This window comes from Balaenoptera acutorostrata, chromosome 2, assembly GCF_949987535.1.
Source record: "Balaenoptera acutorostrata chromosome 2, mBalAcu1.1, whole genome shotgun sequence".
In the NCBI taxonomy this organism is placed as follows: Eukaryota; Metazoa; Chordata; class Mammalia; order Artiodactyla; family Balaenopteridae; genus Balaenoptera; species Balaenoptera acutorostrata.
Genome location: NC_080065.1, coordinates 168,777,031 through 168,804,094, shown reverse-complemented (window position 1 = coordinate 168,804,094; position 27,064 = coordinate 168,777,031). Strand labels below are relative to the sequence as shown.

General features: G+C 46.2%; 1 protein-coding gene across 6 annotated transcripts in view; it reads right to left on the bottom strand.

The window, feature by feature from the left end:
• The window catches only part of SNAP47 (synaptosome associated protein 47), a 150,109-nt gene that overhangs the window by 67,316 nt on the left and 55,729 nt on the right, over positions 1 to 27,064 (bottom strand). For 2 of the 6 annotated variants that reach the window (XM_007169893.2, XM_007169892.2), the window contains exon 5: positions 17,028 to 17,194. In XM_007169893.2, the coding sequence (XP_007169955.2) occupies positions 17,048 to 17,194 (147 nt within the window). In that variant the 3' untranslated portion in view covers positions 17,028 to 17,047. Of the gene's footprint in view, positions 1 to 3; positions 4,842 to 17,027; positions 17,195 to 20,517; positions 20,868 to 27,064 lie in introns of those variants that run through there. The other 4 variants (XR_009006893.1, XM_007169890.2, XM_057539504.1 and 1 more) reach the window with 4 other exon arrangements.

The following is a 27,064-nucleotide window of genomic DNA, read 5'->3' as shown; positions in this document are numbered from 1 at the left end:
TTGCATGGGGAGTGCACAGAGTATGAAAAAGAGAATGATGGTTACTAGTGCCAGTACAACCTGGCTGTCACCAATAGGAAGGCTTCAACATCAGACGGAAGGACCACACACCTGGATGGGAAGCCAGAGCCCACACAGAGCACGTGTATCACACGCTGGATCTGGAGTGGGCAAGGAGCACGAGTTGACCACACACATGGAGACCAAACTCAAGTCCCTCTGAGACGACAACACTTCTGCCCCAGACACAGGTTTCCATCTCCCTAAGGGACACCAATGTGCAGCTGACAGTAGTGGCTGCTGAGTATCTTGGGCACGCCACCCAAACGAGCACCATTCCCTCAACCGCCGTGGCTGAGAATACTCACATTTCCTAATTCAGATGTTGCAACTAATGTACTGTGGGTGGTAGAGGGGAAAGTCTGGAGCAGACAGCCTCAGATCCACCCTTGCCCAGGGCTGCACAGCTTCTTTGGGAGCCACTGCCTGATGACAGAACAGAGCATGGCTGACCTCGGTTATTAGAAGGCAGAACTCCTTGTCCTGCCACAGGGCACCCTGGTCCAGGCTCCCAACCCACCCAGACCCTCTCACACACCCATGCACACACACTCACACCCCAAACCCTTCATATGCACATAGGTCCCACACCCAAATCCATGTACATACTCATGCACACACTCACACAAATCCTAAAACCACATGTGCACACACTGACACACACACCCAAACCCTTGCACACACCATGCACACACACATATACACACACCCATGCACATGCACACTAATGCACACTGAAACCCACACACATACCCATGCACACACACCTCTAAATCCACCCACATACCCTCCATCGCACACACCTGACCCCACACCCAATACACACACGCACACACACACACTCACGTACACACACCATTGTCCTGTGATGTGTCTTCACCCAGGCTCAGGAACACACAGCAACAGCACCAAGGGAGCCTGGTGGGTTACAGGTCAGAACACTCTCTCCCACTGGCTCCTCTGCCCTAGAGCCAGGCTAGCCCTCTCTCTTCCACCCCACAAGGCTGTTCCTGCTGCACCCCTGGACACCCCAGGCATGCCTCCCCTGACCAAACCCAGCTCTGGAATCGGGAGGGAGAGAGGCCGGCCCTGGGCAGGGCTCCTGGTTAGTATCCTGTGCAAATCCTGGTGACCAAGGCCTGAGGAGCTGAAGGTTAGGGCTTGAGGAGGCCATGGGTCTGCTCAGAAAGTGGGACCCTAAGGATCTATTGTATAGCACAGGGAACTCTGCTCAATGTTATGTGGCAGCCTGGATGGGAGGGGAGTTTGGGGGAGAATGGATACATGTATACGTGTGGCTGACCTGCCTGGCTGTGCACCTGAAACTATCACAACGCTGTTAATCGGCTATACTCCAACATAAAATAAAAAGTTTAAAAAAAAAAAAGAAGGTGGGACCCTCATCAAGGAGCAGGGAGCCTCCCGTGGTCTGCTGATGTCTGCCCAAGCTGAGGGTGGCCTACATGCAGACACACTTGTCCGGAAGGCTCCACGGTGTACCACCGTGCAGGTAACACTGTATCACCTCAGTTATTGTTTTCAGAACACCTGTCAGGGTTTCACCCTGTCTGCCTGTCTAGGTGTGGTGCCTGGAGGGTGTGGGTCCTTTGCTTCCCCCACCCTGATGCTTACCAAAGACCTCCCTCATAAAGAAAAGCAGCTCACAGCCCACCCCTTCCCACCTTCCACACACTCCAGATTCCAGCTGCTGGGAGATGCCACCTGAGCTCTGCACCAGCTGCACCCTGCCCCCTCCGTCGCCTGTCCCCTCCATTTGGATGCCCTCCCCCTGCCCATGTCCAAATTCCCTGCCATCTGACCACTGCCCAGCCCACTTCTGCCTCGCTGTGGCTATAAGCTCACTCTCACATCTTCCCAGGGGTCCGGAGGCGGGGGTCCAGGCAAGCCCACACTCAGAGGTGAGTGTGCTCAACAAATGAATGAGCAAAATACTTCCCGCACAAAATTTTATCTTGATCCTTTAGCACTATACAGATAGCAGGACTGTATTAAAATAGGCCTCAATCTGTATCTCATTTTTATCAGACTCTGAACATAAGGAAAGAATTAAGCTTTGAAGGAGGTATCATTTCCAAATCCAAGCAGACTTTTGTTTTGGAACTTTCTCCCTTGAAAATTACTGAAAGCCAATACTGACAGGCATGCTTTACTTCTGAAATTGCAGAGTAATTTATTTATTTATTCAGGCCATGTGCTCGCTGGGATGGCATCTGGAGATAAACATCTGCTTTTGGTGAGAGTCTGCGATTTAGTCATGCCAAGCACACAGCAACTTCAGTCGTACAAATGCACAAAATGTCCGGCCCTCTTTCTAAAATAAGAGACTGGTCAGAGGCGGGTGCCAAGTGTGGAGTCCTTCCACAGGGACCGCCGACACCCTCCTGCAGGACTGTGCTTGTCCCAAGCAATGGGGCCTTCTTCTTTACAGGAAGGGGCCTTAGGAACGCCCACCCCTCCCTCTCCCCAGGACACTGCCCAGGCCTTCTGCTTTCTGCTTCCTCACTCCCACCACGCCATGCTCACCACTCCCCTGCTCAGAGACACACCCAAGCTGGAGGCTTGAGGTTTAGGGCAATAAAAATAGCTTTTCCCAGTGGCATACCCCCTCAGGAGCCCTCCCCCATGCCATCCAACTGGACTTCATGTAGCCATGACCCTAAATGGGGTTTGATGCCAACTGTGTGCCAGGCATGCCCTTATGGGTATAAATGTGCCCACTTCACCCCTGGCAGGCCCCACTGGAAGGGTGGAGGAACCCAGCTGCACGTGGGTATAGCTGATGCACCTAGACCCTAATGGGGGCTCCAGTATCACCTCTGGGCCTGCTTAGGGCTCACCCTGAATACCAGCATGCTGCAGCCACCTGCCCTATCTCCCCAGGGGGAGTGGGGGCCAAAAGCAGAGAACACAGACTGGGGCCTTGTCTCTGCTTCCTCTGCCAAGCACCCTCCTACAGGTGGGCCCCTCCCCACGGGGTTCCTGCAGCCCTGGTGCAAAGAGGAGAGAGAAGATGGTAGTCCCGAGGGCCTGCCACCTTGAGAATCTGCATCTCTGTCTCCCAGAGACTCACTCCATGGCAATTTCCAGAAAGGTTCCCAGGCACTGGACAGGTGAGCTTTGCTCCATGCAGTCAGTTGATTCATCACGAGATGTGTCAACGGCACTGAGCACTTCACCCAGAACTTCAGACGCCCTGGCTTGTTCTCCCCGTTCTGTTTCAATCAGAGGGCGCCTCCTAGTGCTCTGGGTGCTATCAGAAGATCTCTGCCCCGCTTTGGGCCTCGGCCCCTCTCTCCATGGATGCTGAGCCTTTCCAAGGCAGGGACTGCCTCTCTTCCCTCCCAGAAGCTGAGGGGTGTTTGTTGAACAAAGTGATGATCTCAGTGCTGGCCAGAAGGGCCAGACTTGTCTCAGGCCCAAACACGAGCAGTTTGAGTTAGGGACCCTCTTGTAACAAGCAGGTAGGAAGGCGGGTTTTTGAACCACAGCATTACATGATGTTACATGATGGACAGGTCCCTATGGCAGTTTCTCCAAAAAAAGCACAGTCACTGTTTGAGAGTGCCCTGGTTCCTGGAACACCTCCAGTGATAGGAGCTCACCACCTGTGCTCGATGACTGTCAGAAATGCTTGATGTCTACTGCACTGAAATGCTGTGGGAAGGAACTAAACTCAAGGGGATCCTGCTTTCAAACAGACAAGATTCAAGCCCCAGAGGGCAGGGTGCTCTGGACTTGCTCTCCAATCAGGCAGAGCCAGCTCCCCATCAGAAACACTGTCTCGCCAATCCATCCACAGCATGCAGAGCGCTGAGGGACCCCACATGGAGCAGAGTGAGCTCCGAAGAGGCCTCACCCCTCAGGTCTGCATCTCTTCCTGCTGTCCTCTCCCTTTGCACTGCCCTTCTGTTGGCGTGAGCTGCACCCACAAACAGCAGCAAACCATGATGTCCCCTCTCAGACCCTTACTCACACCCCTGATCACTGGCAACTGGGCAGTGCCCTACTCGCTATATGGGGATCCTGGGCCCACAGTTACCTCCTGTCTGCCCTGACTTTACTGCTGGAAACACTGCACCACAATAGAAACCATTAAACTAAAAACACGCCGAACATGTGGAACAAATAGGAACATTTCTGTGGATGGGGCTGGTGTCCAGCTGGCCATTTTCATTGGAAGTCCCCAGCTGTACCTCCCTGGCCCGCTGCAGGTTCTGGTCTGGCTGTCACCCTGAAAACAGCCTGCTGGAACCATAGCAAGAGGTTCCTTTTGACATGACAAAGGCACCTGGTCACCTCGCTCACCAGGCCAAGAGGGTGAGGGGGTTTCTTCCCCACAGCTGCAGCCCTCATGATTGGCTTCATTGTGCTCCTTCCATCTCCTCAAACGTGTGAAGGAGAGGAAGGGGACTTCTCCCAGGCCCTCAGCACTAACAGCCTCCTGGAACAGGAGTGGCTTCGCAAAGCCCTTTCTTCACTCTCTCCTAGCTCCTGAAGCCAGTGTGAGGACATCTCACAGCCATCAGGGGTGGGGGTGTCTCCCAGATAAACAGAGAGGAAGTAAGCCTGGGCCAGGGGCTCTGCCTGGTTGTGACAGTGGATCTTCAGAATCCACATGTTATAGGTGCAGAAATGAATCTTCAAAGGTGGGAAGTAACTTACTGAAGTCCTACAGACAGCAAGGAGAGCCAGAACTGTGGGTCGATGCGTCTACTCCTTGTGGGTGAGGAGTGAGGGCCGGGCCACAGCTTTCCTGGATGCTGGAAAGAGAGGGGCAGATCCTAAGATACCCTCAAAATTGCTGCCCTGGTGTACACACAGCCTCTCCCAGTTATTTGATCAAACACTAATAAGGTGCTGTTGCAAAGGGATTTTGCAGATATATAGTATCAAAGTCCCAGATCAGTGGACCTTAAGATAGGAAGATATCCAGGTGGGCCTGACCTAATCACATGACTTCCTTTAAAAGTAGTTTTCTCCAACTGGTTGCAAAGGGAGAGTCCTAGGTTCACAGCATGAGAAGGATTTGGCCTCTGCTGCTAGTGTGAAGATGGAGGGGCCATGTGGCAAGGAACATGGGTGACCTCCAGGGGCTCAGAGCAGCCCAGCTGACAGCCAGAAAGGAAATGAGGACCTCAGTCTCACTGCTGCAAGGAGCTGAATTCTGCCAACAACCTGGATGAGCTTGGAGCCCCAGATGAGCCCATATGAGGACGCAGCCCGGCCAACACCCTGATTTCAGAATTCTGGCCTCCGAAACTATGAGAGTAACTTTCTGTTGTTTCAAGCCACCCAGTTCGTAGTACTTTGTTATGGTCCCAGGAAACAAATACAGATTCTATTACCCAGGAGTGGGGTGCCACTGCAACAAATACCTAAAAATAAGGAAGTGGCTTTAGAATTAGGTAATGCCTTGAAAAGTTTTGAGACACGTGATAGAAGAAGCCTAAACTGCCTTGAATAGACTATTAGTAGAAATATGGATGTTAAAAACTCTGCCAGTGAGTGCTCAGAAGGAAATGAGTAACATGTTATTGGAAACTGGAGGAAATTTATTATAAAGTGGCAGAGAACTCAGCTGAACTGTATTCTACTGTTGGGTGGAAAGCATAACTTGTAAATGAACACGAAGAGATAGATTTCTAAGCAAAGTTTTGAAGGTGTAGCCTGGTACCTCCTGGCTGTTTACAGTAACATTTGAGAGGGAAGAGACAAATTGAGGAAGGAACTGTTAAACAGAAATGATGAGCACCTGATGATTTGGGAAATTCTCAGCCTGTTCAGATAGCAAAAGAGGCTAAAATTAGGAGATTCATGGTTGGGAAAGTGTGCACTGGTGAGAAAGCCAACAGTGTGGCTGAAGAGATTAAGGGTGTGACCTCATGGATGCACTCAACCATCTCAGCAGAAGCCAGGAATAGAGATGGGGTTACCCAGGAAGGATCTATGGAGGATCTTCTTGTCTATGGTGTGGATCCCCATGACAAACACAGGAGACCCACAAGTTTTTTTGAGAATGTTAATCAGCAGAAACACTGACAGCTTAAACGGAAAGGGATGGAGCGGAAAAAGGGCTGTTGGACTTCTGAAATTCTACAGGCAGGCAACAGGCTGATAGAGCTACTGAGCTGTTGACATGTTCTATCCTTCAAGAAAAAGGAATAATAACTCCAAGAGTGGAGCTGGGCCCAGAGGGCAAAGCCTTGAATCACAGAGGATTATTCTCAGGTCTTGAAACTGAAGGGACTTTGCTGGATTTTAGTATTGCTTGGGACTGGAGACTGCTTTCATTCCTTCCTTTACCTCCCTCTCTCCTTCCCTCCTTTCCTTGTATTTTTTTTTAAGTAGTCTTTCTTTCTTAGAGCAGTTTTACACAGCAAAATTGAGTGCAAGGTATAGAGAAGGTACTCCCTGTCCCTACATACACAGAGTGTCTCCCACTACCAAAATCCCACAACAGAGGGGTACATGTTATTATCGATAAGCTTACACTGACACATCATTATCACCCAAAGTCCATAGTTTACATTAGGGTTCACTCTTGGTGTTATATTCTATGGGTTTTGACAAATATAACCATTATTATATTTGTATCAAACAGAGTAGTTTCACTGCCCTAAAAACCCTCTGTGCTCTGCCTATCCATCCCTTTCTCCTTGCAATCCCTGGAAACCATTGGTCTTCTTACTGTCTCCATGGTCTTGCCTTTTCCAGAACATGATATAGTTGGAATCGTAGAGTATGTAGCCTTCTCATATTGTTTTCTTTCACTTAGTAATACACATTTAAGGTTCTTCCATGTCTTTTCATGACTTGATAGCTCATTTCTTTGTAGTGCTGAGTAACATTCCATTGTCTAAATGCTCCACAGTTTATTTGTTCATTCAGTCCTTTGGACAACAGTCCTTATCAGGTATGTGTTTTGCAAATATTTTCTCCCATTCTGTGGCTTGACTTGTCATTCTCTTGACAGTAACTTTCACAGAGCAGACAATTTAAATTTTAATGAAGTCCAACTTATCAGTTATTTCTTCCATGGATCATGACTTTGGTGTTGTATCTAAAAGGCAACACTATACCCAAGGTCATCTAGGTTTTCTCCTATGTTATCTTCTAGGTATAGTTTCATGTTTTACATTTAGGCCTATGATCCATTTTGAGTTAATTTTTGTGAAGGATGTAAGGTCTGTGTCTAGATTCATATTTTTTATTTTTTGCATGTGGATGTCCAGTTGTTCCAGCACCATTTGTTGAAAAGACTATATTTGCTCCATTGTATTGCCTTTGCGCTTTTGTCAAAGATCCATTGACTATATTCATGTGAGTCTACTTCTGGGCTCTCTATTCTGTTTCACTTATTTATTTGTCTATTTTTTCACCAATACCACACTGTCTTGATTACTATAGCATTACAGTAGTCTTGAAGTCAGGTTATGCTCTGACTCTGTTCTTCTCATTCAATATCAAGTCACCTATTCTGAGTCTTTTGCCTCTCCAGATAAACTTTAGAATCAGTTTGTTGATATCCACACAATGATTTACTGGGATTTTGATTGGAATTGCATTGAATTTATAGATCTAGTTGGGAAATACTGACATCTTGACAATATTGAGTCTTCCTATCCATGAACATAGAATATCTATTTAGCTCTTCTTTGATTTCTTTCATTAGTATTTTGTAGTTTTTCTCATAGAGATCTTGTACATATTTTGTTAGATTTCTACCTAAGTATTTCATTTGGAGGGGTGCTAATGTAAATGACATTGTTTTTAATTTCAAATTACACATGTTCATCAATGGAAAGTGACTATATAGGAAATAGGGAAGTGACTTTTGTATACTAACATTGTATCCTGCAAATTTGCTATAATTGTTTATCAGTTCCAGCAGGTTGTTTGGGTTTTTTTGGTCAATTCTATCAGATTTTCTACATAAACAATCATATTCTCTGCAAGCATAAACAGTTCTATTTTTTCCTTCCCAATCAATCAGTATACTTTTCTTTTTCTTATCTTATTGCATTAGCTTTCAGTACAATGTTGAAAAGGAATGGTGAGAAGGAACACCCTTGTCTTGTTCCTGATCCTAGCAGGAAAACTTCTAGTTTTTCACCATTATATTTGCTGTAGATTTTTTTGTAGATGTTCCTTATGAAGTTGAGAAAGCTCCCCTCTGTTCCTAGCTTGCTGTTTTTATCATGAATGAGTATTGGATTTTATCATATGCTTTTTCTACATCTATTGATATGATCATGTGATTTTCCTTCTTTATTCTGTTGATGTGATGGATGATATTGATTGATTTTTGAATGTTGAACTAGCCTTACAAACATGGGATAAATCCCACTTGGTCATTGTGTGTAATCATTTTATGCATTGTTGATTTGGTTTGCTAATATTTTGTTGAGGATTTTTGCATCTATGGTCATGAGAAATATTGGTCTGTAGTTTTCTTGTAATGCCTTTGTCTGGTTTTGTATTAAGGAAATGCTGGTCTCATAGAATGAGTTAGGAAGTTTTGCCCTGTGAACTCACTTCTTTAATGGATCCGAGAAGGGTTGTTGATTTTCAGTTTGTTCAGCTTTTAAATTGTTAGGATGGAGTAGCGACTTCCCAGCTCCTCACATGCCAGACAGGAAACAGGAACTCTAGTGACCCTTCCTAACTTCCATTCCCCCTCCCCTCCCCCAACCTTTTGGAGTAGGAACAGTCTATCATGTATCACATGCTTGTCCCACCACTGTATTTTGGAAGCAGATAATTTGTTTTCTGGTTTCACAGATCAAAGATGGAGAGGAATTTTGCCCCAGATGGACCATACCAAGAGTCTCACCAATACTGGATTTAGATGATTCAGATGATGAGATCAGAGCTGATGATATTTAGATGAGATTTTGGATGAAGAGCTGTTATGTAATGGGTTGAGACTTTTGGAGATTTGGGATGGAGTGAATGTATTTTGTATGTGGGATGAATGTGAATTTAGGAGGAACAGCAGGCAGACTATAATAGGCTGAATTGTTGCCCTCAAAAGATATGTCCAATCCTAATTCCAGGAACCTGTAAATATGACCTACTTGGAAAAAGTGTCTCTACATATGCAGTTAAGAATCTTGAGATGAGCAGATCATGCGAGATTACCTGGTGGATGCTAAATCCACTGACAAGTGTCCTTATAGGAAAGAGGCAGTGGGAATTTTGAGACAGACACACAGAAGAGGAAGAGGCAATGCGAAGATGCAGTGGAAATGGAGAGACGTAGCCTCAGAAGGTGGAAAGGCGAAAGAATTCTCCCCTAGAGCCTCTGAGGAGAGCAGGGCCCTGCCGACACGTTGATTTCAGAATTCTGACCTCCAGAATTGTGAGAGCTTAAATTCTGGTGTTTCAAGACACCCAGTCTGTGGTATTTTGTTACAGCAGCTCCAGGAAGATCATACACCTCCATCTGCTCTTTTGTACAGTTTGCAGCCAGGCCAGGTGATGGGGAGACCCTACTCCATGCTGTAAGGTCTGGTAAGAGTGAAGGGCTGGGTGATGGGGAGACCCCACCCATGCTGAGGTCTGTGGACCCTGAGGGCAGAGTAACAGGGAGACCCCACCCATGATGATGTTCCTGTGCTGGGCAGTGTGACAAGGGAGAGCTGAGCAAGCAGGAGTGGGTGGAGCTGTCAGCAGCCTCAGGCTAGCTTATGATGCCAAGAGGGCAGAGTGCTTACTTCATAGGACCCAGAGATCAGAGTGGGCTTGAACAAGATGCCATGGTGTCTTTCCTCATGACCGCACACTCCAGCAAGCACACAGAGCGAGTGAGGCTCCAGGTTCAGGCACCTCCTGATCTGGGGTTAAGCTGGAGGGATCAGGACAGTGAGTGTCCCAGAGGGCAATCTCACCGCCTCCCCAGCTATTGCTTCAACCCCCCCTCTGTGACCCTCCCGCACCAAGGCAATGTCCTACATGAACAAGCCAATTGGTAAGAAAGGTGGTCTGAAAGTTTAGCAGGCAGCTCCTGCTTCCGAAGAGAAACCAGTTTTCTATGAGATGGGCCATAAATGGGTGGGTTTGGGTCTGTAAGTAACCCTGGCTCATCCAGACCACACCCACGACCTGGGACACCTTCCCTTCTCCCCACAGCCCTTCCTGTGGGTTTGTTCCTGTTGGGCAGTCAGGATCTCAGCAGCCCCCAGAGGATTGAGTGCCGACCCTGGGTGGGAGTTAGGTGTTTGTTTCCTTGCCCATAAGAAAGGTAAACAGAGCTCCCCTCTGGGGAGCTTCTGTAAGCACTCAGAGCAAGGCCAGCACACATGAGCAGACTTGAGTGTTTGATTCACAGATGACCCATGTACTGGGCACTTGAGAATGGGATCCCTGGCCTTGCCCTCTGACCCATCCCTATCATCTTCATTCCCATGCTGTGCATCTCAATGCTGCCATCACATTAGGAAACAAACTGCCCTCTAGAGCGTCATTTCCACTGGAAAATGCAGCGCAAGGGCCAAACAACTATACCCAAGGGACTTCACAAGGCTGTGCATTCTCTGCTTGTCCTCACCTTCCATGGTGTGGGAGCCCAATGGCTGCACCCCACCTCCCACCCCTTTCCAAGGCATCTGCCCTGAGCCTCTAAAAAAGGGCCAGCCTCATTAATCTCTCAGCACCAGCTCCATGGGCCAGGCGTGGGAACAGAACAGCCACTGCTGACGGGTGGAAACAGCCTAAGAGTGTGGAGGAAGAGGCATCCTGGGACACCTGTGAGGCCCTGACCCTCCTTCATGTACAGCTGGGTTTCTGCACCCTGCCTTTTACTCATTCTAGGAAACATGCCCTAGACCTCCCTAACCCTCCGACCTCCAGAAGGGATAGATGGGGGAAGTGAGTTGCCCATTCCCTAGCCCACACTTGCCTCCCCAGGGTGAGACAAAGGGGCAGAGGTTGTGATAGGTGATAAGAGTAAAATCCAGCGGGCTCTGAGGAACAAGTGCTGCTTCAGACCTGGTGGGAGAACATGTTGGACAGTTAGTGCGGCACCAGTGCCCCCCAGGACAGTAGCCACTCATGATGGGATGGCCTGGACATGGTTGCCTAACCATCGAGAGCCCAGGACATGAGTCAGGCCCACAGAACACAGCCTTGACCATGGTCCTGCTCATAGCTCCCCACCCCTGCAGCCTGGGTCTCCTCACCTGGACACTGCATGTGGCCCCTGAATGGCTCTCCTGGGCTGGCGAGCAGCTCCTGCTGTCTCTGCATCTATGCCTCCCCCACTCTGCCCAGGCCGGTCTACTTCTCACTGAGGAAGCTGAGGGATGAGACTGAGCAGTCCTTCTGGGAAGCAGGACCACCCTAGCTGAAGGACCAACCCTGTGACTTTTCACTTTCAAAATGAATCAGGGAAAATTACCTCCTGGGCAAACACACTGCTGTTCTAAGTTTCCAGATGGGTGCCAAAAGCTTGAGATATTACGTGGCTGTAGAAATCAGTTGCAAATGTGAAAACTGATTACAATTTTCAAGTGTTTCAAGTTTTATTCAAACCCATAGCTAATAATTAAACTGGGAGCAGTGAGAGGGGAGGGGACTCCTCACAGGTGAGGCCAGTGGGTCCTTGGAGGCACCTGCTTGTCGTGTGGTCTCATGCCAGGGTTGATGCCCCAATCAATACAACTGTCTCCGAGAGGCCATTTCATCAAACCCAAAACCAAAGCCCCCACCCCAACTGACTGCATATAGTTGAGTTTCCTGTGTTATTTGAAAATGTCTCAAGGATTGACTTTTGTTTTTTCCTCTCTCCTAAAATTTGTGTGTGTGCTGATTTTGGGCCTCCAGAGAAGATCACTTGTGGAAACCAGTACCTGCCATTTCCCGTCTCACTCCCCTCTCTCTACTGTTCCCCGTTTCTGCCTTTAAAAGGAACAGGTCTGACTTTGTGCCATCAGCGCAGGCTTTGAGGCTCTGAACAGCTGAGCACAGTCAGGAAACAAGGTGGTAGGGGTCTCCCAGCCTATGAACGGTATGTTTGCTGTGAGCATCTTTGCTGCAAGCAGTTTGGTCACGCAACTAATTGGCTGTATGGCAATTCTGCCATAAAAGATAAAGTAACTAATTCACAACAGTCTTTGAGAGCATTAATGATCAATTCTTTAGCTAATTTAGATATGGCAGCTTGTTCTCTAACGCTTTCTTTACCAAACTTATGCAATATTAGAAGTCGGAGGGAAAAGAAGAATCTAGGACCTCCTATCCCCCACAAAAATAAATGGTTATGTGGTTCCTGATGAGCATAAGTTTCTTGAAAATGGTGAAACTTTTTTGCTATTTGATAGCGGAGTACATGATGTAGCCAGAATTTTGGCATTTGGCACAGATCTTGCTTAGATGATTTGGTTAAATGTAAGAACTGGACATGTGATGGAACATTTAAATGTAGTCCAGATATGTACTACCAGTTACACACAAGAAATACATTGATAAGAAATAGCATCCTTCATCTGTTCATTTTACTTCCAGAAAAACCTGAAGAGACAAAAGATTTTTTTATATCGTAAAGAACTTACAACTGACATTAGATCCTGAATCCTTAATGACTGACTTTGAGAAAGGAAGTATCATCACTTCCTCTAAGTTATACCCAAATACAACTATAACCATGAATCTACACACATTTTAATTGTATTAAAATATTTTTAGTATTTTCATTTTTCCACAATAAAATCTTTTAAAGATTTTGTCATTAATTTTTCATGTTTCATTATGTCATTTTTGCCTTTTTCATTATGCCCTTTTTATCTTTTATGGCAAAGATACCCAGAACCCTCCCAGCCGCAACCCTAGACTCAGCTTTGGCCACCAGCAGCAGTGCCATGTGAAGAGCTAAGGCCATGCTTGAGTTTGGGGCTGAGGAGGGAAGTAAGCTGCCCTCCAGGACAGACAATGCTGGACAACTTTATGTGAAACCTCAAAAGGAACACACCTACCTGGGCAGGTGACTACAAAGCCCTGCCGTCTGTTCTCCTATGGCCTGCAAGCTAAGGACATGTCTGAACTTTCAAATGGTTGAACGAAGAAAATCAAAACAAGAATAACATTTCAGGACACATGACATATATGAAATTCTAATCTCACAGGTAGTCTTACTGGAACATAGCACGGCCATTTGTTCACAACAGACACCATATGGCTTGAAAGATGAAGTATTTTCTACCTGGCCCTTTATAGAAAAAGTCTGCTGACTTCTGCCCTAAACAAACAAAAGGATCAGCCATTTTTGATGAATGTCAAAGCAGTTTCATTTCAGCTCAATATTGGTCTCACAGCTGCATTAGATGTGGGTCTTGTATTCTGCCCACCTTTACAGAGGGTAAAACTGCGCTCAAAGTGTTATATGTTTTAGGAAGTACAAACACCTTACGGGGTGACAACAAACTAACATAATCCCCTCATAATTCCCTCAGTCACAGGCTAAACAGCGGCAAATAGATTTTGGTACTCATGTGGGTGAGCCTGACCCCACACACAAATCCAATGTCAGTGTCAGAGGACACACTCCACATCAGGAAAGTAAAAAACAAAACAGGAGACACAATAGGCCCTGATCCAAACACCAGCCATGATGATGCCAACAGGCTCAGTGTGCCCTTCCTGCCACTCTCCGGAGGGTCTACTCAGCTGATGGGATCCACTTGGTTCTAGCCATCACGGCACTTACCACCTGGGCTGCCTGAGGATGGCAGGAGAGATCACCAGCCTACCTGCTCATCTCCTTCCCCTGCTACTGCTTCTAGGAGCATCACAACATCTGTTCCCCCTCGTGTCCTTCCCATGTCTAAAGTGTGGAGGCAGAGTCAGTGCACCATAAGCTGAGGGAGCAATGGGAGGTGGAATCAGTGCACCTGGGGTGGGGAATTAGTGTGCTGTGGGAATCAGTGCCTGGTTTTTATATGGTTCCTGGCAATTTTGTTTCAGCCTTGGTGACTAACAGTTTGGCACATGGATTTTCTGCTACTGGAAGGGGTTAAGGTTAAAATAGTTAACTCTGGGGCCAAGGTTAAAAAAAAAATAGCATAAAATGGCTCTTGATGGCCTTTTTTTTTTTTTCTTTTTACACTCTAAGTCTCCACATAAACAGACCATAGTCTCTATCAATTTAACTATTCATGGGAGAGAAAAGGCCCGGAGAATAATCCTCTAACAGTACAATGTCTTCTGTACCACACACCTTCATGCCCAGAGTGTCTGGGCTTTATGCATCCCCAGGTGATGGATTAGGACAGCGTGAGGCCCAGAGAGCTCAGGGCTTGCTCCTGGCGAGGGATCACCAACAGAGTCCTGGCCCCCTGCTTTCCAGAGGCCTGTTAGCAGCCGAGGTGTGTACGGCCCTGATGCCACATGAGTGCTGGGTGGTACGTTTTCAGGACAAGCAGAGGCTGGCTGGCCGCTGGAGGCTGCACTGGGAACTCTTGAGCAGTGCCCACCTGGATTCAGAACAGCATGATGAGTGGGACAGATTCGTTTTCATTTCAGCTGTTCAGGGCTCTCTAGAGCTAGTTGTAGAGAGAGAGCAGGTCTGGTGGCAGTAAGTCACCTGGCCTGTGGATCTTCCCCTTCTGCTCATTAGAAACATTTGGGTCATGTATATACCCTCAGAGATTCTGACTGAGGGGCCTGGGGTCGGTGCACGCATGTGTGCGTGTGTGTTTGTATCTTCTGAGTCCCTGGCATGAGCCCAGTGTGTGGCCACGGTGAGAACCACATACTCTACCTCAGGGGGACTCACTCTTCATGGGCTGCTGTGAGAAGCTACAGTACTTGGGCACAGCCTGCACACCTGCACTTGCCCTGTGCCCAGGGCACGAGCTGCCTTTCCTCCAGCATTCCTCCAAGTTCCCTAGGGACGTGATCCAGCTGCCGCTGCCTCTAGGCATGAGCTCTCAGTAACTGTCCTTGTTGACACATCTTCACATCTGCCGTGTCCTCCCCGACCTCCCTGTCATCAAGCACTAGAAGGGGCTGCACGGGGCTCAGACCCCCTGCAATGAGCATGAGCTCCAAGAGCTCCACCACTTGATGTGCCAGGAAAGGTCAAGGGCAACTGCTCACATGCCGGCATTAGCGTGGGAAACCTTGAAAGAACAGGTCCACCTCTCATTTTGGAGGTTAGTAAGTACAAACCAAGTAAGGCAAACAGAGACTAGGAATATAATTTACCAAATTGCAAAACAGATAAGAATTGAAAGACCCTTATGAACATTACCTTCTGAAAGTGCTACTTTCCATGTCTTTTTGGAATGGGTCAGCTACGACAAGGCTGGGCATCCCTAGGTGACCCAAAATGCATACTCACTGGGAATCTCAGAATGTGACCTTATCTGGAAATGGGGTCTCTGTAGATGTCATCGAGGTAAGGATCTCAAGATAAGATGACCTTGGATTAGGATGGATCCTTATAAGAGAGAGGAGAGGGAGATTTGAGACACAGAAACACAGGAAGATGGCCACATGACAATGGAGGCAGAGACTGGGGTGATGTGGCCACAAGCTCAGGGATACATGGAGGTACCAGCAACTAGAAGTGGCAGGAATGATCCTCTCCTAGAGTCTCCAGAAGGAGCACAGCCTGCCGACACCTCGATCCTGGACTTCTGGCCTCCGGAAGTGCATTCCTATTGTTGTAAGCCTCCTGTTTGTGGTACTTTGTTGGGGCAGCCCCCAGAAAACTAACACTGCATCTGTGAATTAATTCTTAAAACGATCCAGGACTTAGTATGCAAGTGGAGTGGTGCAGCAGGGCAGCACAGGGCTTGCGGGCGCCATCCCAGGAGGGGTGTAGGAAAGGCGCTTCAAAGTAACATCTCTACAAGGTCTAACTGAGCCTCTCCGTGCAAGGTTCTTTGGGATGTTATTTCAAAGCCGTCTGGAGGTGGCTTGTTGTGAGAATGGGAGGAGGTCACCCACTTCTCTACTTTCCTCTTGTCTCCCCATGAGGGGCTCTCCCAGGGACACACTAAGATACCCAAAACCAAGCAAAAAGCAGCATCAATGCATAGCTTCAAAAAATATTCTAAAGCTAGCATTTCTCTTTTGTTTCCGGGTAGAAATGGGGCAAAAAAGCAAAAATTAACACTTCTTAAAATAGGTGCAGTATGTACTATTTTCATGTTTGACTAAAAACTGAGCAGTGAAAGAATATTTCAGATGCTTATAGGATGACCTCGAGGTATACTAGACTCAGCTTTGGTTAGAAATTACAATACAACCAGAAAGAAACTGACCTGTCCACCAAAGAAAAATGGAACAAAGTGAAGGCAGTGGGGTCTGTGCTGAGCAGCCCATGCAGGAGAGGCAGGCTCAGACCTGAATGTGATCCTGGAGAAGAGATTTTGCTGACATAGGCTATGCCTGCAGTGTTCAGATAGGCAGAGGGTTAGAAATAAGTAGATTTCTTTCACAGAGACTTAAACCATCCTTTCTATGCTTATCAAGAATGGAAAAAGGATGAAAATGCAGCTAGTTGTGCCACTGGAGACCTGGGATTGTGGCCAAGCAAAGTGGTCCCTGAGTGCTGGGTGCAGCCCACCCTCAGAATGAAGAGCCGCCTCGCTGTCGTGGCCACCTCAATAGGGCTCAGCCCATGTTTGAATGCGTGTGTGCTCCTGACTCCACAGGCAGCCTGAGAGGGCCTTGGGAGGAAGCGGCTCGCTGTATTTGCAGGCACAACTCCTCTCCTCCAGCTGCACTTTCAGCTCCCTGCAAGGGAATCCCTTGGTGGCAGCCACAATCACCCCAAGCTAAGCTGCTCACAGCCGTCAACAGCAGCCCTTCACCCTGGGGCAGCTGTGCACCTCCTGGGGCAGGGCGCTTGGAATGACTTCCTGGGGTCTTCATCTCAAAGGAAGCATGCAGGAGTTGAGAACAACGTACTCAGAGAAGTGATTCTCAACAAAAGCAGTCACCTCTATGCTTTCTTGTCCTTCTAGGTCAGTTTTTTCACTCGTCGATTGTGCTTGTCAATGGTTAAGGTTGTCCGGTCCACAGCTGCAGTGATGCCATCCAAGGCCTCATCCTGTCTCTCCAGCTCTGTTTCGGCATCCAACGCGAGATCTTTTAGTTTCCTCAGGATCTGCAAGAGAAGCACAAATGATAGGAGGGGTGCCTTTTCTTATACTCTCAAAAACAGACAATATTTCTTTCCCTTATTTTTACAGTACTTAAGAAAATTTGTAAGTCAATGGGAATGATGAACACTCTGAGCACAGAGCCAGGGCTTGCAGCTCTGACCCTGGGTTTGGGTCTCAGGTCTGCCACTTTCTGGCACTGACCTTCAGCGAGGTAGAGCTGCTGGAAGATGACGTATTTGCTCTCTGGCCCTGCTCCAGGCCATAAGCAAGGAGACTGACCACACAGCCCCAGGAGATGCACCCCTGCGGCACTGCTGTTTCCAACCCACGGTTTGCTGTTTCACCAACCCTGACAGCCTTGCTGGGAATGTTACCACATCCACGTGGAATTCCTGCAAACAGTAGCGGCACAGGGCAGAACCAGGGATCTGGATCCTACAACTCAGATCTGAGTTCCAGCTCTCACCCAATCATTGTTTTCATTACCTTTCTGCATCCAAGTGCCTAACTGCAGACTGAAGCTGGAAAAACAAAATTTAAGAAGGCAAAACACTTTTTTGTCTATATGTTTGAAATATTTCACATACAAATACAAAAGGCAGAACAAAACACAGCACAAATAACCCAAGGTGATGAAGCGGTTACACGACATAACCCCGTGGGCCTACTGAGAAAAACTGGGAGACGGCGGGGTTCTGTGGAGAGGCGAAAAAGATATCTGTGGGCGCAGACACGTGGAGGACACTCAGAAATACCATAAACACACAGTGATGCCACAGGGGAGGATGGCACCCACAGCGTGGAGGGCTGCTCCAGCATGGCTAGACCAAGGGAGCCGACCAGGCTCGATGGCAGCCCCTCGTCCCCATTTCTGTGACTCATGTCATCCTTCATATAGTTTCGTAAACTAGTTAAGAGCAGCATTGTATTACAATTCTATTGGGACTAGTTGCATTGTGAAATGTACTTTAATTACATACTTACCGAACCTGGGTTTAAAAATTTAATATCCCCAAGCCGACACAAAAAGAAATGATTTTTAAGAGGAATCTTAATGACCAACTACTTGCAATAAATGTTAATACCTCTCCTCTTTTAGGGAAAGTTTCAGATCATTGGTTAGGTCAAGAAAAAGAACTGCAGAATCTGAATTATTAAGATGAGCCTGTGGTGCCCTGCTTACTAACTCCCAGTGGATTAACCTGCCTACAGATCCATTCAAAGTCCTTTATCACACAGGGATGGATGTCACTAGTGAACAGCCTGGGTGACCACCTCAGAGGACCCCAAGTGCAATCTATTGATAATATATCATACTCCACACTGAAATCCCACCCCCTACCCCCAGAGGTCCCACCAGGTGACACAGGCAAGAAAGCTCTAGGTTCCACAGGTGGCCTGGGACAATCCTGAGCAGTGCTACTGCCGGGAAAGGAGGTCACACCTCAAGGAGAGTAAACTGTACCCGTGTGGTGTCTCAGAAGGCATAATAGTACCCATGAGGTCAAATGGAAGCAGCTCTGTGCTTAGAATCAAAAGGAATGCCTGACCACCTGGCCCAGCACCCACTGCCTGGGAGAACTGCTTCATCTGATGAACAAGAAACAGAATAAAGGCAGGGAGATGGCCAGGAGGATAATAAGATCAACTCCTGCCCTAAGAATGGTGAGGCTCAAATGAGATCACAAATGTGAACAAGCTGTGAAAACCATAAAGTGCTATGTAAGGTGCCGCCGCCAAGTCTTAGAATGCTCAGACTGAAGGAGCCCAGCAAAGCACCCCAACTTTTGGAGGGGGATGTGGAGATGAGGCGAGCTGGGGTCACCCACAGTCATCCGCAAGTTAGTGACAGAGGTGGGATTCACCCCCACATCTCTCTTCAAACAAAGCATCGTCGCTGGGATCTTCGTCATGAGAAAGAGGAATAAATCCAGATCCAAGTTAGCCGTCTCAGACACCACCTTTCTGCACCTTCTGGGAGCTGGTGGAAACTCCATCAGTTGAGTCACTTGAAAAACTGGACGGAGCTCTGGAAAGTACACTGTGGGGTCAGTCAGCTCTGGAGGGGATGGGCTGGATGACCTAATACAGGAGGTCTTTTCCATCTCTCATTTCTATGATCTCATATGGCTGAGGCCCAGAGAGCATAATAAAAAAGTCACCACTCATCACTATGTTAGGCAGGTCTTCCATGCTGTTCTCTCTGGTCAACTATTCCTTCCTCGTTACCTCCATTTTAGTGTGATAATAAGGCCGTTCTACCAGGAACTTGCACAAAATGTCCCCTTTGTCACACACCTGCATCCGATTTGACACCCTTGAGGAGGTCTCTCTCCTACGTTGAGTGATCAGCCCGCACAGACCTTGCGGCTCTCTTTGCTACCTCTACATCCTTGTCAATCACATCAGAATGTGGTCAAGTTTATTTTCAACTGAACTGTCTTTCAGGACCACCAGGTTCTGAACTGTAAACAATCACTGTTTGCACGTGCGCTGGTGGCAGGAGATGGGCCTTCAGCAAGGCAGCCACGTATTCCCTTTAGTGCCTGCAGATAGTCAACTGTCCTGTTCTGTTCCGATAATAACAGTGCACATAGAAAACCAGGAAACAGAACTTAGAGGAGAAAATAAAATTCCTCCAAAATCCAAATGCAAATTACTGCCTATCACATAAGCACTGCTGATAATATTGTGTGGCCTTTTCATCTTGCTTTCTCATCCCAACATCCGTACACTCTCAGAGAAAAGGAAAACTGGGGATTAAAGTATATATATATACACGGTTTTGTTTTCTGTTTCCTCATCCCCCAGTTATCCTAAATAAGGATAGGAGTTATGAGACCCCTGCAATGTGCCCTAACTATTCCCTGTTAATCCTCAATCTAACTCTGTTTCACAGATGAGGTTGAGAAGGGTGGGCGACTTGCTCAAGCTCTTGGGGTTCAGCTCCCAGTGCGGCCCTGACATGACCGATGCGTGGACAATAGATGTCATGGCCATGACTCAGAGGTCACATCACTGAGACACTGAAAGAAATTGCATAAGACCCTTAAAAAATGGCAAAAGGGCTCCCACCAGGGATAGGCAGTCCATTCACACACCCCAGAACCTGTGCCAGCTCTTAGAGCCCTGAGCAACTGTGGCAAGATGTCCAGTTAGGGGAGAGCCATAACTGCAATTTCAAATTTTCTAATAAAAAGTAAATAGTATAACTAATTTTAATAATATATTTTATTTAAACCAATCAACCCAAAACATTATCATTTCAACATGAAGTCAATATAAACAATTATTAATGAGATATTTTATATTCTTTTTTTATATGAAGTCCTAGCAAGCTAGTATGAACTTGGACCAACTGCTTTTTTAAATAAATTTATTTATTTTATTTATTTATTTTTGGCTGTGTTGGGTCTTCATTGCTGCGCACGGGCTTTCTCTAGTTATGGCAAGCGGGGGCTACTCTTCATTGTGGTGCGCGGGCTTCTCACTGTGGTCGCTTCTCTCGTTGCAGAGCACAGGTTCTAGGCGTGCAGGCTTCAGTAGTTGTGGCAGGCAGGCTCAGTAGTTGTGGCTCGCAGGCTCTAGAGTGCAGGCTCAGTAGTTGTGGTGCATGGGCTTAGTTGCTCCGCGGCATGTGGGATCCTCCCGGACCAGGGCTCGAACCTGTGTCCCCTGCATTAGCAGGCAGATTCTTAACCACTGCGCCACCAGGGAAGTCACAGACCAACTGCTTTTTAAGTGCTCAGTAGCCACATGTAGCCAGTGGCTACTGTGCCAGGTAGCACAGGACCACATCACCACATGATAGCACTTCCACCAAGGGCCACTTTGTGTGACTGACCTTATGTGTCCTACGTTTCCATGGCCATCTTTCTCTAGAGGATGAATCAACTGCCTCTTTCCAAAATGAAACAGTGGCAAAAGCAAGAACACCTACATTCCTGAGTCTACACTTAATAAGCACAGTAATAAAAGGCACATACAACTTATTTTGTAAGAACTGCTGACATGCCTACAAAAGTTGAGCATTTTACTGAGTGTACAGTCCAAATAAAGGCTGGTTCCTGTTGAATTTCATTTGGAAAAAGCTTCACTGAGATGATGGCCTTAAAAATAGCACCCATTCTATGCAGCCAGTTGAGACCCTTGGTTGGTCTGCCAAAACTGCACTTGAAATTAATTAATACCGCAAAAATATAAGCAAGATCTTTACAGCTACTAAGTCTGCAAAGAAAATTACTGAGTAAACTTTCAAACTACTAGCACCTCTGGAATATTGGTCCAGTGTCTTTTTCCTTTAAGAAAGGGACTGAAGTAATTAAATGGCATCGTGTGCATTCCATATAACATGGGATGGAAAGAATGGAGAATATGAAGTCTGGCCAAACCTTAAAAACAGTTGTTACTTCTGCGGCCCAGGATGACAAGCTGTCTAGTCATCAATGTATGATGTTGCCAGCCTCTGGAATATCAACTGGCTTCTCAGATGAGCCTTCGCTGGGCTCTGAGTCAAAGACCAGGGTCAAAATGGACTTTTCCCCAAGTTTCTGCTCCACTAATAAATAAACCTAGCAGCCAGCCATCTTTCTAGCCACATTTGCACCTACACAGAAATTACCTGATTAATAGTACGTTGAGTTTTAGGAGAAACTAACTCCAAAGAAATATATAATGCACATAACCACAAGTTAAGACATAAAAACATACATGCCAATACCTCTGGGAGCAGCATCTTGGAAAAAAACCCACAGAAACACTCAGTGCTCTTCAGCTCAGGGGTCACAGGCGCTCAACAAAGCCAGAGCAGGAGGCTTGGTTCCCCACAGGCAGGATGCTGGGCTCACTCACTAGCGTCAGTAACCGGCAAGGGGGATAGCCGAGATGACTCAGGCAGGAAGTGGGAGGCAGCACATGGTCCCCAGGACAGAGCAGAAGTTACTGTCCTCTCTGGAAGAGGAAGACCTTCTGCTTTGGTCACATGCTACAGCGACCTCCATCTCTGCAATACCACAGACCTCAGAAAGGCGGCACAGACACCGTCTGGGTTGATATAAGAGCTGATATGGAGACATTTTAGCCTTCCAACCATTCCCATTTTGTTTATAAAAACAGAAAATAAATTATGGAAAAATAGCTCATCCAGTAGAGGAGGTTCACTTACCAAAACAGATGTATTTAACTGTATGCCTCATGCCAGCTATCAAGGTGTGAAAGTCTGGGAATCAGAGGCCCCAAGCTCTGCTGTAAGCTGTGCCTCCAAGGGGGTCCTGAAACAACCAGGCTTGTGCTTTCATTGTGTAAGGACATGGTACATACAAGTATGGGCCTTAATATTTCTAAAATGTCTACAATATGCTAGTGGTTGCCTCAACTTATAGTCTGAAAAAAAACGTTTTGCTCTACCTCATGATAGAACTCCAGGATTTAGAGTATTAGTATATTAATATTAAGCACCTAACGTGAGTTAGTATTAGCTAGACTGTTTGCCTTGATCTTGTTATTAAACTGCCCCACTGAAAAACTGAATTTCCTTGCAGTGAGAAACTAGCAACCATTTAAGAATAGAGCTGGGATAAATCAAGCTGTCTGCAATTCTACCAGTTGGGGCTATTAACATGCTGTAGAGAAGGTAAAGAGGGGAAAATTGGCTCCCTCTCAGCCAAAGCTCTGGAGGCTGTAAAGAATATTCTAGGCTACAATCTGTCACATTCAGCACTCACAGACCGCCCCCGCATCCCACTCTGTCCTCTCTGCTGCATTCCTTGAGGACCTGAGGATGCTCTGTGGATGAACAGGGGCAGCACAGGGTTCTCTCTTAAGGAGCTCCCCCCACCACGGTGCTCCCTTCCTCACGACCCCCCCTCAGTGCAGAGGGTGGAGGAGTTGAGCACAAACCTGCCTTAGGCACCATGGCTGCATCTGTACAGCAAGACTCTGAGAGCTGAGTCTTCAGGGATCTATTAGCCCTCAGTTGAAGTCTGCTGACTGGTCTCCAGTTACAAATGGCCCCAATAGCCCACAGCAAAGATGGCCCCTCTAACTCAAGGTCTGGGCAGGGAAAGCACCTCCCAGGACTAGAGAGGGGTCCTGGAAGCCAAGCTGCTATCAGACCATAAATTGAGCTTCCCATGATGAGAACCACGTTTTTAAGAGAGCAATGGAATCCCTACCAAGTGAAATGCTCAATAAACTGAAGGTTCATCTTACATGCAGAAGTAAATGCCTCAGCAGGGACATTCTCAGAATATGAAACAAACAGAAAATGCATTAAGTTTGGGGCTCTTCAGAGTTGACTGGGTCAAAGACAGTTGGGGCCCCACTGATACATTTATTTAGAACTCAATATGTGCCAGAATTCTGCTCCATATGGTACAGGCCTCATCCTCACTTCAAACCCATGCAAGCCTCAAGGCAGGACCCTGTTGTGTAAAAAGTGATAGTAGTACTTTTTCAGGGAAATGTGAAGCCTGCTGAAGGCCACATGGCTAACATGGCAAAGGTACTTACTGGCTACCAGAAACCATGTTTCCAACAATCAGTCCCCAGCCCTATGCCACAGATGGGATGGACAGACATATGCTGCCCAAGGCCACGCAGCCTCCTCAACACTGTGTTCATGCATTCAGTCCAATTTCACATTTAAAAACCGCACAAAACCAACTTCCCAGCCTGAACCAAAAACCATCTAATACTTGTTAACTATTTTTAAAAGTTAATAAAAAGATGTTGATAATGGATAAGACACCAAGATAGAAGATCAATAAGGAAACAGAAGACTTGAACAACACTATAGACCATCTGCACCCAACAGACATACATGAAATACTCCATCCGAATCAGCAGAACCCACATTCTTCTCAAGTGCACACAGAACATCCTCCAGGACAGACCACATGGTAGGCCTCAAAATAAACCTCAAACTTAAGATTGAAGTAATAGAAAGTACCTTCACAGTGAAATGAAACTGGAAATCTGGACAACTAAAAAAGTCACAAGTATGTAGAAATCAAACAACACACTCTTAAACAACCAGTGGGCCAAAGAGGGAAATTAGTAAATTCTTTGAGACAAATGAAAACAAAACCACAACATACTAAAATACTAGCAAACTGAATCCAAGTAGGATTTATCTCAGAATACAAGGGTGGTTCACCCTTAGAAAATCAGTTAATGCAATATACCACATTATTAGAACAAAGAGAAAAAAAACACAATCAACTCAATTGATGGAGAAATGGCAACGACAAACCCAACATCCTTTCATGATAAAAAGTCAGAAAACTAGGACTAGAAGAGAACTTCTTCAACATGATAAAAGGCACTTAACCTATCTTTCTGAAACTATTCCAAAAAACTGCAGAGGAAGGAATACTCCGAAACTAATTCTATGAGGCCACCATCACCCTGATACCAAAACCAGACAAAGATACCACAGAAGAAAATTACAGACCAATATCACTAATGAACATAGATGCAAAAATCCTCAACAAAATACTAGCAAACTGAACCCAACAATACATTAAAAGGATCATGCACCATGATCAAGTGGAATTTATCCCAGGGATGCAAGGATTTTTCACTGCCTCAAATCAATCAGTGTGATACACCACATCAACAAATTGAAGAATAAAAACCATATGATCATCTCAATAGATGCAGAAAAAGTTTTTGACAAAATTCAACACGCATTCATGATAAAACTCTCCAGAAAGTGGGCATAGAGGGAACAAACCTCAACATAATAAAGGCTATATATGACAAACCTACAGCTAACATCATACACAACAGTGAAAAGCTGAAAGCATTTTCTCTAAGATCAGGAAAAAGACAAAGATGTCCACTCTTGCCACTCTTATTGAACATAGTTTTGGAAGTCCTAGCCACGGCAATCAAAGAAGAAAAAGAAATAGAAGGAATCCAAATTAGAAAAGAAGAAGTAAAACTGTCACTGTTTGCATATGAGATAATACTATACATAACAAATCCTAAACAGCTACCAGAAAACTACTAGTGCTCATCAATGAATTTGGTAAAGTTTCAGGTTACAAAATTAATACACGGAAATCCCTCGCATTCCTATACACTAACGATGAAAGATCAGAAAGAGAAATTAAGGAAACAATCCCATTTATCACCGCATCAAAAAGAATAAAATACCTAGGAATAAACCTACCTAAGGAGACAAAAGACCTGTACTCTGAAAACTACACGACACTGATGAAAGAAATCAAAGATGATACAAACAGAAAGATATACCATGTTCTTGGATTGGAAGAATCAATATTGTCAAAATGACTATACTACCCCAGGCAACCTGCAGATTCAATGCAATCCCTATCAAATTACCAACGGCATTTTTCACAGAACTAGAACAAAATATTTTACAATTTGTATGGAAACACAAAAGACCTCGAATAGCCAAAGCAATCCTGAGAAAGAAAAATGGAGCTGGAGGAATCAGGCTCCCTGACTTCAGGCTATACTACAAAGCTACAGTCATCAAAACAGTATGGTACTGGCACAAAAAGAGAAATATAGACCAATGTGTGAACAGGATAGAAAACCCAGAAATAAACCCACACAGCTATGGTCAATTAATCTATGACAAAGGAAGCAAGACTCTACAATGGAGAGAAGAGAGTCTCTTCAGTAAATGGTGCTGGGAAAACTGGTCAGCTACATGTGAAATTAGAAGATTATTTAACACCATACACAAAAATAAACTCAGAGGGCTTCCCTGGTGGTGCAGTGGTTGAGAGTCTGCCTGCCAATGCAGGGGACACGGATTTGAGCCCTGGTCTGGGAAGATCCCACATGCCGCGGAGCAACTGGGCCCGTGAGCCACAACTACTGAGCCTGCGCGTCTGGAGCCTGTGCTCCGCAACAAGAGAGGCCGCGATAGTGAGAGGCCCGCGCACCACGATGAAGAGTGGCCCCCGCTTGCCACAACTGGAGAAAGCCCTCGCACAGAAACGAAGACCCAGCACAGCCAAAAATAAATAAATAAATAAATAAACTCCAATCTCTTAAAAAAAATAAAATAAAAATAAACTCAGAAAACCTAGGCAGAACACTCTTTGACATAAATCGCAGCAATATCTTTTTTGAGCCGTCTCCTAGAATGGGAAAAAAAACAAAAATAAACAAACGGGACCTAATGAAACTCAAAAGTTTTTGCACAACAAAGGAAACCATAGACAAAACGAAAAAACCCACAGAATGGGAGAAAATATTTGCAAACAATGTGATTGACAAGGAATTAGTCTCCAAAATTTACAAACAGTTCATGTGGCTCAATATCCAAAAAAAAACAAACAACCCAATCCAAAAAACAGACGGAAGACCTAAATAGACATTTCCCAAAGAAGACATACAGATGGCCAAGAGGCACATGAAAAGATGCTCAACATCGCTAATTATTAGAGAAATGTAAGTCAAAACTACAATACGGTATCACCTCACACCAGTCAGAATGGCCATCATCAAAAAATCTACAAACAGGGCTTCCCTGGTGGCGCAGTGGTTGAGAATCTGCCTGCCAATGCAGGGGACACGGGTTCGAGCCCTGGGCTGGGAAGATCCCACATGCCGCGGAGCAACTGGGCCCGTGAGCCACAACTACTGAGCCTGAGCGTCTGGAGCCTCTGCTCCGCAACAAGAGAGGCCGCAATAGTGACAGGCCCGCGCACCGCGATGAAGAGTGGCCCCCACTCGCCGCAACTGGAGAAAGCCCTCACACAGAAACGAAGACCCAACACAGCCAAAAATAAACATAATAAAAAAAAAAAAAAAAAAATTAAAAAAAAAAAAATCTACAAACAATAAATGCTGGAGAGTGTGTGGAGAAAAGGGAACCCTCCTACACTGTT